This window comes from Mustelus asterias, chromosome 2 (genome assembly GCF_964213995.1).
Source record: "Mustelus asterias chromosome 2, sMusAst1.hap1.1, whole genome shotgun sequence".
In the NCBI taxonomy this organism is placed as follows: domain Eukaryota; kingdom Metazoa; phylum Chordata; class Chondrichthyes; order Carcharhiniformes; family Triakidae; genus Mustelus; species Mustelus asterias.
The window spans coordinates 74,322,030-74,337,512 of record NC_135802.1 but is presented as its reverse complement, the minus strand read 5'-3'; the positions used below and the strand labels follow the sequence as shown (position 1 = coordinate 74,337,512).

Genomic DNA, 15,483 nt, shown 5'->3' with positions numbered 1-15,483 from the left:
TTTCTACCCATCTAGCCACCTCTCCTTGTATCCCATGAGCCTTAACGTTCTTAACCAACCTGCCATGAGGGACTTTGTCAAATGCCTTACTGAAATCCATATAGACGACATCCACGGCCCTTCCTTTGTCAACCGTTTTTGTCACTTCCTCAAAAAACTCCACCAAATTTGTGAGGCACGACCTCCCTCTTACAAAACCATGCTGTCTGTCACTAATGAGATTGTTCCGTTCTAAATGCACATACATCCTGTCTCTAAGAATCCTCTCCAACAACTTCCCTACCACGGACGTCAAGCTCACTGGCCTATAATTACCTGGGTTATCCCTGCTACCCTTAAATTACGGTACCACATTCGCTATCCTCCAATCCTCAGGGACCTCACCTGTGTCCAATGAAGAGACAAAGATTTCCGTCAGAGGCCCAGCAATTACATCTCTTGTCTCCCTGAGCAGTCTAGGATAGATGCCATCAGGCCCTGGGGATTTGTCAGTTTTAATGTTACCTAAAAAACCTAACACTTCCTCCCTTGTAATGGGGATTCTCTCTAACGGGTCAACACCTCCCTCTGAGACACTCCCAGTCAACAAGTCCCTCTCCTTTGTGAATACCGATGCAAAGTATTCATTTAGGATCTCCCCTATTCCCTTGGGTTCTAAGCATAATTCCCCTTCTTTGTCCCTGAGAGGTCCGACTTTTTCCCTGACAACTCTTTTGTTCCTAACATATGAATAAAATGCCTTAGGATTCTCCTTAATCCTGTCTGCCAAGAACATTTCGTGACCTCTTTTTGCCCTTCTGACTCCCCGTTTGAGTTCTTTCCTACTCTCTCTGTATTCCTCCAGAGCTCCATCTGTTTTCAGTTGCCTGGACCTAACGTACGCCTCTCTTTTCTTTTTGATCAGATTCTCAATTTCCCTGGTTATCCACGGCTCTCGAATCCTACCTTTTCTATCCTTCCTTTTTACAGGCACATGCCTGTCTTGCAGCCTTATCAACTGTTCCTTAAAAGACTCCCACATGCCAGATGTGGACTTACCTCCGAACAGCCTCTCCCAATCAACGGCCACCAATTCCTGCCTAATCCAGCTATAGTTAGTCTTCCCCCAATTTAGCACCCTACCCTTAGGACAACACTCATCCTTGTCCATTACTATCCTAAAGTTAACAGAGTTGTGGTCACTATTTGCCACGTGTTCCCCATCCGAAACTTTGACGACCTGACCGGGCTCATTTCCCAGTATAGCCCCCTCTCTAGTTGGGCTATCGACATACTGTTCCAAAGAACCTTCCAGTACACATTTTACAAATTCCTCCCCGTCCAGACCCTCAGCCCTAAGCACTTTCCAGTCTATACCAGGGAAATTGAAGTCTCCCACTACAACAACCCTATTTTTCCTGCACATATCCAGAATCTCCTGACATATCCGTTCCTTCACTTCCCGTGGGCTGTTGGGTGGCCTATAGTATACCCCCAATCTGCTTGCTGCCCGGTTAGGATTCTGCCAGGGCCACTAGCTCCAGACTTCGCCTTTGTCGAAACATGGACAAGAATGCTAAATTCAAGAGGTAGGGCAAGAGCGTTTGCCCTTAACATCATGACAGCTTTTGACTGAGAATGGCAATATGGAGCTTGAGCATCTCAGTTCCCGGACATTGTTGCAGGTGTTCCTCGGGATACTGTTCTTGACCCATCCATCCTCAGGTGTTTCAGCAATGACCTTTCCTTTACCATAGGTCAGAGGTGTTGATGTTTGCTGATGATTGCACAATGTTAAATACCATGCGTCACTCCTTGGGTACCGAAGCAGTCCATGGTAACGTGCAACAAGGCCTGGACAGCATTCAGACTTGGGCTGATAAGTGGCAGGTAGCATTCGTGCTGCACAAGTGCCAGGCTGTTGCCCCCTCCAGCAAGAGAGAATCTAACCAGCTTCTCTTGTCATTCAATGGCATTACCATTGTTGAATTCCCTATCATCAACATCCTGGGGATTGACATTGGCCGGAAACTGAACAGCCATTAAGTACTGTGGTTCTAAAAGCAAGTCAGAGACTGGGAGTTCTGCAGTAAGTAACTGGCCCCCTACTCCCCAGGGCCTGTCCACAATTTACAAGGCATAAGTCACGGGTATGATGGAATATTCTCCACTTGCCTGGATGAGTATAATTCCAACAATACTAAAGAAGCTTGATACCATCCAAGATAAAGCAGCTTAATCGTCACCCCATCCAACATATGAAGCATTTACTTCCTCAACAACTGACGCACAATGGCAGCAGTGTGAACCGTATACAAGACAAATTGCAGCAACTCACCAAGTTTTCTTTAACAGCATCTTCCAAACGTGCAGTCTGTGCCATCTGAAGAAGGGCATCAGATTGGGAACACAGCCACTTGCAAGTTCCCCTCCAAGTCACCCTGCCTTAGAGCAATAATGCTCTTCACTGTTAATGGGTCAAAATCTTTGCATCCATAAAGCACAGCATGTGTCCCTACAATAGATGAACTGCAGTGGTTCAAGAAGGCAACTCACCATTACTTTCTCAAGAGAAATTAGGGATGGCAGTAAGTACCGGTCTTCCCAGTGATGCTCACATCCCATGATTGAGGAAAAAATAATCTTTAAATTCACCTTTCTGTATTTATTGGAATGCAATTTTCTATTTAAAGAGTAATCCTAATTTTTAATTGGGCAATTTTTAAGACTGTGAAGTGTTTTTTGTGATAATTAGACATTTCAATATCAACTAGACTGACATAAAACAAGAAAAGAAAAAGTGCCCTGTTTCTACAAGAGTGAGGCACCCAACTGCATCAACCGAGGGAATACTGTACATCATTGCAAACATAACCCTATATCCAGCAATCCTAAGCAAAACATGAATTATGATCGATGATTCTTTCAGTAATCATTTTCTATTTTAAAAATGGCACTTTTAGACCATCCTATTTTATTTAAGCATGACAACTTTTGATAGTAATTGATGATTTTGCTATCAAAAAATTAGCAGTGTCTGATAAGTATCTGGAAAATGTTTTTTTTCCAAAGCAATTAATTTGACAGCTGAACGATGAGTAAAGAAATTTGATTTTGTCTTTTTTATTTTTATCTAGTCCTACATTAAGTGTGTACCAGGTCATGTAATATTTTCAAGTCATGTAATATTTTCTTCATTTATTTTCAGGGACAAACGAGCAGCAGCATTTATGAACAGAGAAGACCATCCTCTTGCATTGAATCTTGCTGTGTGTCAGGTCATGGTGTCACTCACCAATGCTTTAACTGTCCATCTGGATATTGACTGGTTGGAGCAAATTCGAAAATTTGTCACAGAAGGCTTATCAGATGGCAGGAAATTGACCCCTCAGCAACTGAATGGGATGCTGATGTTGGTGTGGAGACTTGTATTTGTACAGTGTAACAGAGGTGAGATGAAATAGTAAACAAGATGACTGCTGTAAAATTCATCATTTAATGGCGTTGATAAAATCTTGCATAATGAAGCAATGCAATACTTGTGAATTAGAGACGGGTGACACATTGACATATTATCCATAAAGCAAGTTGGTTCCTGTAAACTTTTAGGATAACTTTAATTTACTTCTAGTTTAGTTTCAAACATAACAAGGTCCTGCATGTTTATTTGTTGCTAGTTTGATACTTGGAAGTTATAGAGCACTAAAATTATGACATGGTTTTCTGCATGAATATATTGGCAGAAGCATTTTTAAGCGTTCAAAATATATTTGCGATGAAATATTACGAAAGGGAAAGTGTTTTTTTTAAATTCTTCAGTTTTCTTTTCTCCTGTATGGACATTGGGTTACCTTGCCCAGATGGCTGTCCTTCATGTGCAAGCCTAGACTGGTATTGGCAAGATATTCAGCTCTATGGGCATTGCATGGAGCTTCATTCTGTCCTCTCTGCACATCAGTACAGTTGCACATCCTTGACAGAAGTAATTTGATCATCAGTGGTGTTTTCTTTTACTGTCTGATCCAGGATCACTGGGACCAGTTGCCATGCTTACAGTCAAATTGGCTGAAATAAGTGAACATAGAAGTGATTAATTCGTGGGAAAGTTGGAAATTTTACTTATTTTCTGAAATTCTTTATATTTGTTTTCAGGTTCCACAGAGGAATTGCTGAGGGCAGTTTATGCACAATACCAGCAGCAGGGTCTTTCCCTTTCAGTTCGCACAATGTTGCTTAATTTCTTCAGTGGTCTTTATCTGAGAGAGAAAACATCCAATCTTCAGATTTCTAGGTAATATACTCTCATCAAGAAAGAAATTCCTACCTCTTCTTGGCCTCAGTTGTTTTTCAAAATTATTTGAAGAAAAGATGGAAAAAGCTTCATACAGATCAAGGTTATATTGAATGATTTTTAAATAGTGCCTGTTTGTCGCAATTGAGAACGCGGGAAAATTTACCATGGCCAATCCACCTAACCTATACATCTTTGGACTATGAGAGGAAATCGGAGCACCCATGCAGACGTGGGGAGAATGTGAAAACTCGGCCTGTATCTAACCTGGGACCCTGGCGCTGTGAGGCAACAATGCTAACCACTGTGCCGCACTAAACATGTTCATTGCAATTGTTCATTTCAGTCTGGTGAAACCGAACTTTGTGTCAGTTAGGGGTGCTGCTTGATGCACAGTTGAACACTTGTAACACTTGCTGATGAATGGATGTAGGTTGGTATGGTGGTAATTGGCTAGGTTAGAATTTCCATGCATTTGAAAATAATCATGGCTGCTCTCCAATATCTTCACTTGAGTATAGCTAGTTCTTCACATTTGGGATGTTGTCTGGGCTCATAGTTGTGATTAGCCCTTTGCTCTTGCCCACCTCACTCGGCCACTTCTACTTAAAATCACTTGGTGCAACCTACATTGGCTGGACACTGACATCTATGATAGTTGACTTAGGGCCATGTTTTGCCATGATTGAGCCTCCTCTTCCGTTAGTTGCCTGATTTACCATTGCCATTTTCAGTTGTATGTGATAAGGGGACATGGGTTAGCTCTGATCCATTGACTGTGGGATTACTTAGTTTTGTTAATGGGATATTATTTTTGATATTTATTATGCAGATGGCATTATGTTGTAGATTCCATAACATTAAATGCAAATGTAACTTTATGGGCAAGTACTTTGGAAGAGGAGTACATTTGTATGTATATTCTTAATGTGGAACTCTGCTTCTGTTGACTAATGCTCAGAGATTTTTCTGGAAAGATGATATCCATTGATGCAAATGTGCTGATGAGGATCCCTCTCTACACTCTCTCCCTTTTCATAGTCTATGTCTGTTTATGCAGGTTGGTTGGAATGGCACAGGAGACAGAAATTTAAAAAAAATACTTGGAATAACTCATTTCTATTTGTGGTGCTATGGCAAGACTTGCATGCTTTAAAGAATCATTGAATCATAGAAATCGCTACAGTGCAGAAGGAGGCCGTTTACCGATTGAGTCTGCACCGACTACAATCCCACCCTATCCCTGTAACCCCATGTATTTATCCTGCTAGTCCCCCTGACACTAAGTGGAAATTTTGCATTGCCAGTCAACCTAACCTGCACATCTTTGGACTGTGGGAGGAAACTGGAGCACCCGGAGGAAACCCACGTAGACACAGAGAATGTGCAAATTCCACGCTGACCCAAGCCGGGAATTGAACCCAAGTCCCTGGTGCTGTGAGGCAGCAGTGCTAACTGCTGTGCCATCCAGACATGAGTTTTAATGAATTTCACATTTAAGATAAAAGGTCGGTGATGTGAAAACTGTATGAATGTCTGCTGGCCAATGGAAAGTTTGATAATGCATAAGAAGCTATGTGTTTCAGAAGACTCATATTTTGGGCAGGTACCTTACAGCACTAGTACACCAATAACCATTGTTTATTAACTAATGGTTTTCTGTGGATCACTGATATGTTTTTTCTCTTGATCACTGATGTGCTTTTTCTCCCATTGGACAGAAGCAAAGTGCTGTCTCGTTGGCTAGCTGGGCTGCCGTTACAGCTGGCTCAACTTGGTTCAAGGAATCCACTTCTCTCAGCACAACTTATTGATGTGATACATGCGGCAGCTGCCCGTTCAAACAAAGAGCTGCTTCAGAGCCTTCAGAGTAATGTTTACAGGTTGTATGGTAAGACAAGTATTACTATTACAATTAAGGTATTTACTATTTCTCATCACTTTATTTATAAGATCTTAAATCGAAGCAGGGGTAGGCGCATTCAGCCCATTGTGCCCATTCTGCCTGATATAATTGTGAGCTTAACTCCACTTGCCTGCCGACCATAACCCTTGACTTTCTTGTTGATCAAAAATATCTCTAGCTCAGCCTTGAGTTTATTAAATGACTCAGTCTCTACTGTTCTCCGGCAGAGAATTCCAAAGACCAATGACCCTCTGAGAGAAGAAGTTCCTCCTCATTTGAATGGGAGACCCTTAATTTTTAAACTTTGCCCTCGTTCTAGATTCCCCTCTGAGAGGAAACATCTTCAGCATCTACCCAGTCAAGCTCCCTCAGAATCTTATATATTGGATCACCACTTGTTCCTTTAAACTCCAATGAATATAAGCCCAACTTGCTCAGTATTTCCTCATAAGCTTCATCCCAAAAAATCAGCATGGTGAACCTTCTCTGAGCTGCTTCCAATACATGCACATCCTCAGATAGGGGACCAAAACTGTACGCAGTATTCCGGGTATAGTCTCGTATAGAAACAAAGGAAATAGAAGCAGGAGGAGGCCATTTGGCCCTTCGAGCCTGCTCCGCCATACGATTTGATCATGGCTGATCATCAAATTCAATATCTGGATTCTGTCCCATACCCCCATACCCCTTGATCCCTTCAGCCCCAAGAGCTATATCTAATTTCTTCTTGAAATCGCACAACGTTTTGGCCTCAACTACATTCTGTGTTAGTGAATTCCACAGATTCACAACTCTTGGTGAAGAAATTTCTCCTCGCCTCAGTCCTAAAACTATCCTCAAACTATGACCCCTAGCTGTAGACTCCCCCACCATGCGAGGAATATTGAACAACTAACCTGAAAGATGCCATGTTTGAATTTACTGGGGCAGCAGGAGAGATGTTGCAATTGACTTCATCTTTTAGGCTCAGTGTTTTTGTTTTTGACTCTTGTTTCAAAGTGATTTAATTTAATTCACCAATGACTAATGAGCTGTTTCTTTTCAGTTACATAGCCACTGACACTTTTTTATTGTTAAAGCAGAGATATAACACAAGATTGTGGTGAATCACAAGGCAATATGTTGCGCAAAAGTGCCTTGCACTACTTAAGATCATCTAAAGTATTCTATAACCACAGAATATTTCAAGTGTACCTATCACAGTATAATGATAAAATTTCTCTTTGTTCATTAACTTTTGGATCCCATTCATGTATATTTTAAATTGCCAGTAATTTTAAGAAAAACTTTGAAAACCTGAATGTGGGGTAGACTTGCCCCCATGTACTCATAATGCTTGCAGTGGGTCATGTAATATTACTACTGAAAGGCTACATTTGGAAACATGTATTTTCATAGAAACCATAGAAACCCTACAGTGCAGAAAGAGGCCATTTGGCCCATCGAGTCTGCACCGACCACAATCCCACCCAGGCCCTACCCTCTTATCCCTACATATTTGCCCGCTAATCCCTCTAACTTGCGCATCTCAGGACACTAAGGGGCAATTTTAGCATGGCCAATCAACCTAACCCGCACATCTTTGGACTGTGGGAGGAAACCGGAGCACCTGGAGGAAACCCACGCAGACATGAGGAGAATGTGCAAACTCCACACAGACAGTGACCCAAGCCGGGAATCGAACCCAGGTCCCTGGAGCTGTGAAGCAGCAGTGCTAACCACTGTGCTACTGTGCCGCCCATTTTAGTGTGTTGCAGTAATTTCATATAGATTATAAACAGAACTCACTTTCAAGATTCATGCAATTATGCATTAAGTTGCAAGGTTGCAGTACAGTGGATCACACCATCAACAATTACTTGTGGTTGATTTTTCTTAATTCAGTGTTTCATCTGCTTTTGTTGGTAAATTTTCAGCACAAGCATGTTCTGATACTAAAGTAGCAGCAGGTCAAATCCTGGGGCAGAAATAGTTGAGCACACCAGTTAAAACCAGATCTTGAATTAGAATTACCGGGATTTGCAAACATTCAAGGCAACAAACATTCGAAAGCGCAAAATTGGATTTTTCTGAATCTCTTTTTCAGAAGTGTTTCTTCCCTGAGGTGTGGGAAATAGGTAGAACCATGGTCTCAGTCTCCACATGGATAATTTACCATCTTTTGTAAAGAATTGCTTGCTTGGTAGCGAGTAGCACTGAGGAAGCCCATAATTTTTTTCTGTTACATAAATGGCCCATTTTTTTCTCTTTCATTCCTAAAGGTGTCAACTCACATAGGTTGTGACTTTAAAGACTATTGCGATCTTGTGATACTTTGTTCATTCTTCTTGTCCGAAACTGGATAGTGATTTTAATACTGACATTTGTTGTCTTATTGATGTCATTGTAATTTTTACTTAGATCCACAAGATGGCACTATGGTCCTTCTTCCAACCGGAACACAGCACTCTTTAGTGCAACTGGTGTATTTCTTACCATTTATTTCATCAGAGTTGTTGTCTTGCCTAAGTCGTTGCTGCACTATGGGAAGATTGTCCTCTAAACTAGCCATTAGTCTTATCCGGATACTACATACAAGGTAAGATTGTGAATGATTACTTTTTAAGATTATTCTTTAAGATTAAGTAAATGTCGAGGCCTAGAAAGCAAATAATGCTCTTCTAATACTAATTAATTGTTAATGCTAATTCATTGTTGCAATCTCACTGAATATCATGAAATGTTTATCTTTCCGATTGTAAAAGTGGCTCTTGTTACTCGCAATAAGGAAGCGGAGAAAACCAAAATGCTAAACATTTCTCAAGATAGCCCTGGAAGATACTAGAACAACACAATGACCATAAAACATCATTAGATATGATAAAATTGAGATGGAGGAAGAACAGTAAAAAGAAAACAAGGTATTGAACTAGAAAAATGAATCTAAACAAACTAACATTGATAATTATAGGTGGTAGAAAAGATAGAACTTAGCAGTTGGAAGCTCTCAAACAAAACAGGTGATGCATATGGTTTAGACTAGATATATTCACATGAAAGTAAAGGTGGTGCAGCAAAGAAAAACTGGAATAGAGAAATTGATCTGAGACTTGAAACTAGGGAATGTCATACAAAATAAGGCCAAAAGAACAAACAAAGTATTTTGCAAAAATATATAACTGGAAAATACTTTAAAGGCAAGTCATATAAGATTTTGGGAACATGTAACAAGTAAAAGATTAGTATGACTGATAGATGGGAAAGGAAGTCTTATGAATGTATTGAATGAGTACTTTGGTTTTTACAAATTATTTTTGAGGAGAATAAAAAATATTGAAATTTGGTGGAACCCAGTAGAGAGTATTCTAGACTGTTGGGAGAAGTAATAAATGAAATAATACGGGCTTTGACCACAAGCATTCTTTGATTAAGAGTTGGCAATGTTGCACAATTCACGAGGGGCAAACCATATAAATGAAGACCTTTCAACCTAACATCAGCAGAGGATAAACTTTTAAAGTCTGTCATAAAGCATAAAATTAATAGTCATTTAGAAAGGCACAGGTTAGTTAAGGATGGTCAGCACCAATTTTTATGAAATATATCTGGCAAATTTAATGGAGTTTTTTGGGGAAATAGCAGAGTGTCTTGATGAGTGAAATGCTGCAGAGATCAGGTATGGATTTTCAAAAAGTGTTTGAGGTGCCCTGTAACAGATTTGTAAGAATTAAAATAGCTGGCATTAAAGAGAACATGAAAGCATGGATAGGAAATTGGCTTAAGGTCAAAGAAAAGTAATGGTTAATGGATAGTCATTAGACTGAAGGGAAATAAACAGCGCTGTCCCTGGGAGAGGGTAATAAAAACAAAAAATGTTGGAAATACTCAGCAGGTCATTCAGTATCTGAGAAACCGAGTTAACGTTTCAGGTTTAAATCTGAAAAATCCGTTTTTGATTGAAAAGGTTAGAGGTGCTGCTGATAAAGTTGAAAGAAGGGACCAAATTCATTTTTGGATACAAAGACAAAGAAATAGTGTTAAACCAAATAAATCATACATTAGACAAATGTTAAATTGTATTCAGCTTCAGGCATCCTACTCTATAAAGAACATCGATCATGGAAAGGGTGCAGATATTGATATCCGAAATGAAGGATTTTATTATGATGAGAAACTGGCTCTCTTCACTAAAACATAAGTAAAAAATCAGATATAGTTGTACTAATTGGAAGGCTTTTGATCAAGTAAATTGAAACAACAATTTAAATCGAGAAGGTAACTTGAGGGTATATATTTAGAATAATAGTTAAAAAGGAATTATGGCAGAATTTAGAGGACAGAATTTAAAAGCCTTTAAATGGTAAGTGGTAAATTTTTGAATACAGATTATTTAAATGGTACAGAGAAAAAAACAAAAGAAAAGATAACACTTTCTAAGATAAACACAAAATACTGCGGATGCTGGAATCTGAAACAAAAACAGAAAAATGCTGGCAAATCTCAGCAGGTCTGACAGTATCTGTGGAGAGAGAGTGGAGCTAATGTTTCGAGTCTGGATGACCCTTCGTCAGAGCACTTTCTCTGAACACTTTCTAAGAGCTTGCATAGTTATGATGGACCAAATTCTATTTGAATATACAAACATAAGAATTAGAAGCAAGAATAGGCCATTTGGCCCCATAAGCCTGATCTGCCATTCAATACAATCATGGCTGATCCAATTTTAACTTCACCCCACATTCCTGGTGACCCATGGTAACCTTTCACTCCTATCAAGGCTGAGGGACTTGAGGTTGTTTTCGTTAGAGAGAAGGTTAAGAGGTGACTTAAGAGAGGCATACAAGATGATCAGAGGATTAGATAGGGTGGATAGTGAGAGCCTTTTTCCTCGGATGGTGATGGCTAACACGAGGGGACATAGCTTTAAATTGAGGGGTGAGAGATATAGGACAGATGTTAGAGGTAGGTTCTTTACTCAGAGAGTAGTAAGGGCGTGGAATGCCCTGCCTGCAGCAGTAGTGGACTCGTCAACATTAAGAGCATTCAAATGGTTATTGGATAAACATATGGATGATATTGGAATAGTGTAGATTAGAGGGGCTTTAGATTGGTTTCACTGGTCTGCGCAACATCGAGGGCCGAAGGGCCTGTACTGCACTGTAATGTTCTATCTACTTCCACCTTAAAAATATTCAAAAACTCTACTTCAGTCACCTTTTGAGGAAACGAATTCCAGGGTGTCTCAAACTTCGGAGCAAATCTTCTTCCTTGCCTCGGTCTTAACTGGTTGCCCCTTTATCTTGAAACAGTCGTCCTAATTCTACATTTTCCCACAAGAGGAAACATCCTCTCCATATCCGCCCTGTCAAGACCTCTCAGGATCTTAAAAATTTCAATCAAATCGCCTCCCACTCTTCTAAACTCTAGCAGATGCAAGCCTAGCCTGTCCAGCCTTTCCGCAAAAGGCAACCTGTCCATTCCAGGTATTAATCTACTGAACCTTTTCTGAACTGTTTCCAAAGCTTTTACATCTTTCCTTAAATATAGAGACCAGTTCTGTACTCCATATATGGTTTCGCCAATGCCCTGTATAACTAAGTAAGAAGTCTCACAACACCAGGTTAAAGTCCAACAGGTTTATTTGGTAGCAAATACCATTTATAACTAAAGCAGAACCTCCTTCCTCTTGTATTCAATTTCCTTGCAATCAGCAATAACATTCTATTAGTTTTGCTAATTACTTGCTGCACCTGCATACTAACCTTTTGTGATCCATGTGCAAAGAAACCCAGATCCTTCTGCATCTCAGAGCTCTGCAATTTCTCACTATTTAGATAATATGCTTTATGCAAGATTTTTGCCCACTCGCCTAACCTATCTATATCCTTTTGTAGCTTCTTTGCCTGCTTCACAATATACTTTCTTATCTATCTGTGTCATCAGCAAAATTAGTAATATTCAGTTGGCACTAATCCTGTGGGCCCAAAATGTCTTTTATTTTTGACATGAATAAAAATCAAACATGAATAAGTGAGGACAGTTTTGTGCTTTAGATCCTTACCCACTAGGAACTGGGTTGAGACCCTAAGGATAAAATCTTACAATAATGAAGTAAAGGCTGTTTGTATTGCATAAGACAATGGGTAGGTGATAGTTGCATTTCATCACCTGAGGAAAGCAGTAAATATCTTTCTTACTTTCTATTGTATCATCATGTAAAGTTTCTGTTTCTATTGTCTCATCATATAAAGTTTACTCTTGCCTTTTCCACGGAGAAAGCACACTCGGAGCTAAAACCGCGCATGCACTGACTCTGTGCAGCGCGCAGAAAGTATGCGTTGCATGTGAGGCAACTCTGTGCAGTGTGCAGAAAGCGCGCTGTAAGTTGGGAATGTGTTCCTGTTTGACCAGTCAACTGCGCTTGATGTTTTGGGCACCTCTATTTTAGACTATCAGTGATGGTGAGATTGATGTCTTGTGTTTGCTGTTAGCCATATTTTGCTGATGCGATCTCTTCGTTATTAGCCGATCGCTTCTAGTGTAGGATAATCCTGTGTCCACAGAGGACTTCTGAAAACGGCTGCTTTGCTGTAAATGGTATAAACTGGTCCAGTTCTGTTATGAGATCTCAAACCTGCTGCAGCTTTGGTAAAAGTGTATATTTAAATGTTTTCAGATATGTCTCTCTGCATTGTATATGTTATATATAGAGGAACCGGTAAGTGTGAGCTGGGCTTATACTGAATCTTGTAAATTCAGCACAAAGTGAGACCATACAGGCCAAAGCAAAGTGCTATCGCTTCAGCTGGAGCTGTCCACTCCAATCTCATTTCCCTGTTCTTTCCCTCTGTCCCATTTTGTTTCCTTTATCAAATACTTATTCAGTCCTTCTTTAAATTATATAGCTTCTGTCTGAATGATCATTTGTGATAGAGTTATTAGGACATAGAATACTTTGTGAAAAGGTTGTTTTAATTTCTCTCTTTGTTCTTCCTGGTAGTAATTCACCTGTTACTTGTCCCTTGTTACCAATTCATTAACCAGTCCTTGATTATTTATCTCCATAAAAATTTTATAATATTGCAAACCTTACCTGCATCCCCCATAGCTGTATGTTCCAGTGCAAAATGCCCCAGCTTTTCAAGTTGTTCTTTATAAGTACAACTAATAACTTTTTAATCAATAAAATACATGTAACCAGTTTATAAAATAACATCATTTTTGGAAAGATGTTTTAGCTTGTGTTTTTTGATTTCTAATTGAGTTGTTGAATGCTGTACAGGCTTTGTTTGTTTACAAAGCATATAAAAGTGTTCTGTCATATAGGGGACAATTTTAGTTAAGGTTAAAGAATAAGTTCATTTTTAAAAAATGTTTTTGATTTTAGAACATTAAACCAGGGATTGTGGGTTCAAATCTGTTTTCGTCAGTCATTAAAGACCATTTGGCTGCTTGGATAAACTTAAGCAGTTTCTGCACCATTTTGAAGAACAACAATTTTTGTCTCCTTTCAAAGGAATTAATTTAATGGGAGGAGGATGCTGCGATAAAACTTTGCAAAATATAACAGTAAGAAATGCTTCTGATTCTACTTTCTAATATATAATTAGATACTTGTTTCCTTATTTTAAACTAAGTGGACAGAGTTGAATAATTTCAATGTATTTGATTTACAAATAGATTTTTCAACTAGTCAACAAGTTATTTGTTTATGATTCCATGTTTGTTGACGAAACAAGTATTTCTAGAAGTGTTCCCAGGAGCAGGCTGAGGGTAAGAGAGTTGGTTTTCTGACTTTAATTAATTATTTATTTTTTCAGTTAATTTTGGGTTTAAAATCGGAGGTTTTTTTCAAAACCGGAAGTAGGGCCAGGAGAGGCCTGGGGAAGTTTTTGGAGGGTTTAAAAAGGGCTTACCTTGGAGGTTCTGCTTCATTGTTCCCAGGAGCAGGCTGAGGGTAAGAGAGTTGGTTTTCTGACTTTAATTAATTATTTATTTTTTCAGTTAATTTTGGGTTTAAAATCGGAGGTTTTTTTTCAAAACCGGAAGTAGGGCCAGGAGAGGCCTGGGGAAGTTTTTGGAGGGTTTAAAAGCGCACCAAAGTATACAGCGGGCAGCATCGTAGCGGGCAGCAGAGTGAATGGGAAGTTGAGTGAGCTGTCAGGGCTTTGGCTCACAGGGCTTGGACGAGCAGGGGTGAGTTTTTGTTTCCTTACATTCTTATTAACTTTTCACTGTCTTACTTGACATAAAGTGTCCAGTATGAGTGTGAAACCAGTGTGTTGTTCCCAGTGTAGGATGTGGGAGGTCCTGGAGGCATCTGGCCTCCCAGACATCCACATCTGTGAGGGGTGTGTCGAGCTGCGGTTCCTGAGGGACCATGTTAGGGAGCTGGAACTGCAGCTTGAGGATCTTAGGCTGATGAGGGAGAATGAGGAGGTGATAGACAAGAGTTATCATCAGGTGGTCACACCAGGGCCACGGGGGGAGGCCAAGTGGGTGACGGCCAGGAAGGGTAAGGCTAGGGTGGTTGAGAGCACCCCGGTGGATTTGCCCCTGCACAACAAGTACTCCTGCTTGAGTACTGCTGGAGGGGACAGCCCGCCTGGGGGAAGCAGCAGTGGCCGTGTCTCCGGAGTGGAGTCCAGCCCTGTAACTCAGAGGGCTAAGGAAAAGAGGAGGAAGGCGGTATTAATCGGGGACTCGATGTTGAAGGGGACAGACAGGCGTTTCTGCGGAGGTAGGCGGGATTCTCGCATGGTGGTCTGCCTCCCTCGGGCCGGGATCCAGGATGTCGCTAGTCGCGTCCCGGAAATCCTGAGGTGGGAGGGAGAGGAGCCTGAGGTAGCGGTACATATTGGTACCGCTGATGTGGGTAGGAAGGGAGAAGGGGTCATGAAAAGGGAGTACAGGGAATTAGGGAGACAGCTGAGAAAGAGGAAAGCAAAGGTAGTAGTAATCTCAGGATTACTGCCTGTGCCACGGGAAGGTGAGGGCAGGAATGGAGTGAGGTGGAAGATGAATGTGTGGCTGAGGGACTGGTGCAGGGGGCAGGGATTCAGGTTCCTGGACCATTGGGACCTCTTTAGGGGCAGGGGTGATCTGTATACAAAAAACGGGTGGAACTTGAATCACAGGGGGACCAATATCCTGGCCGGTAGGTTGGCTAAGGCTACTGGGGAGAATTTAAACTAGATAGGTTGGGGGGAGGGGAGCTAGAAGAGTTGACTAGGATCAAGGAACTAATTGATGGGGGGGAGGATGCAGGGGTAAGGGGAATTACAAAATTAATGGTAGAGGAGAGGGTGCAAGTGAATGAAGGCGGTAA

At 40.7% G+C, this 15,483-nt stretch overlaps 1 protein-coding gene across 4 annotated transcripts in view; it reads left to right on the top strand.

Moving 5' to 3' along the window:
- The window catches only part of tex10 (testis expressed 10), a 115,490-nt gene that overhangs the window by 27,305 nt on the left and 72,702 nt on the right, over nucleotides 1-15,483 (top strand). For 2 of the 4 annotated variants that reach the window (XM_078237272.1, XM_078237255.1), the window contains exons 6-9: nucleotides 3,188-3,429; nucleotides 4,132-4,270; nucleotides 5,992-6,161; nucleotides 8,577-8,754. In XM_078237272.1, the coding sequence (XP_078093398.1) occupies nucleotides 3,188-3,429; nucleotides 4,132-4,270; nucleotides 5,992-6,161; nucleotides 8,577-8,754 (729 nt within the window). The remainder of the gene's footprint in view (nucleotides 1-3,187; nucleotides 3,430-4,131; nucleotides 4,271-5,991; nucleotides 6,162-8,576; nucleotides 8,755-15,483) is intronic. The other 2 variants (XM_078237279.1, XM_078237264.1) reach the window with 1 other exon arrangement.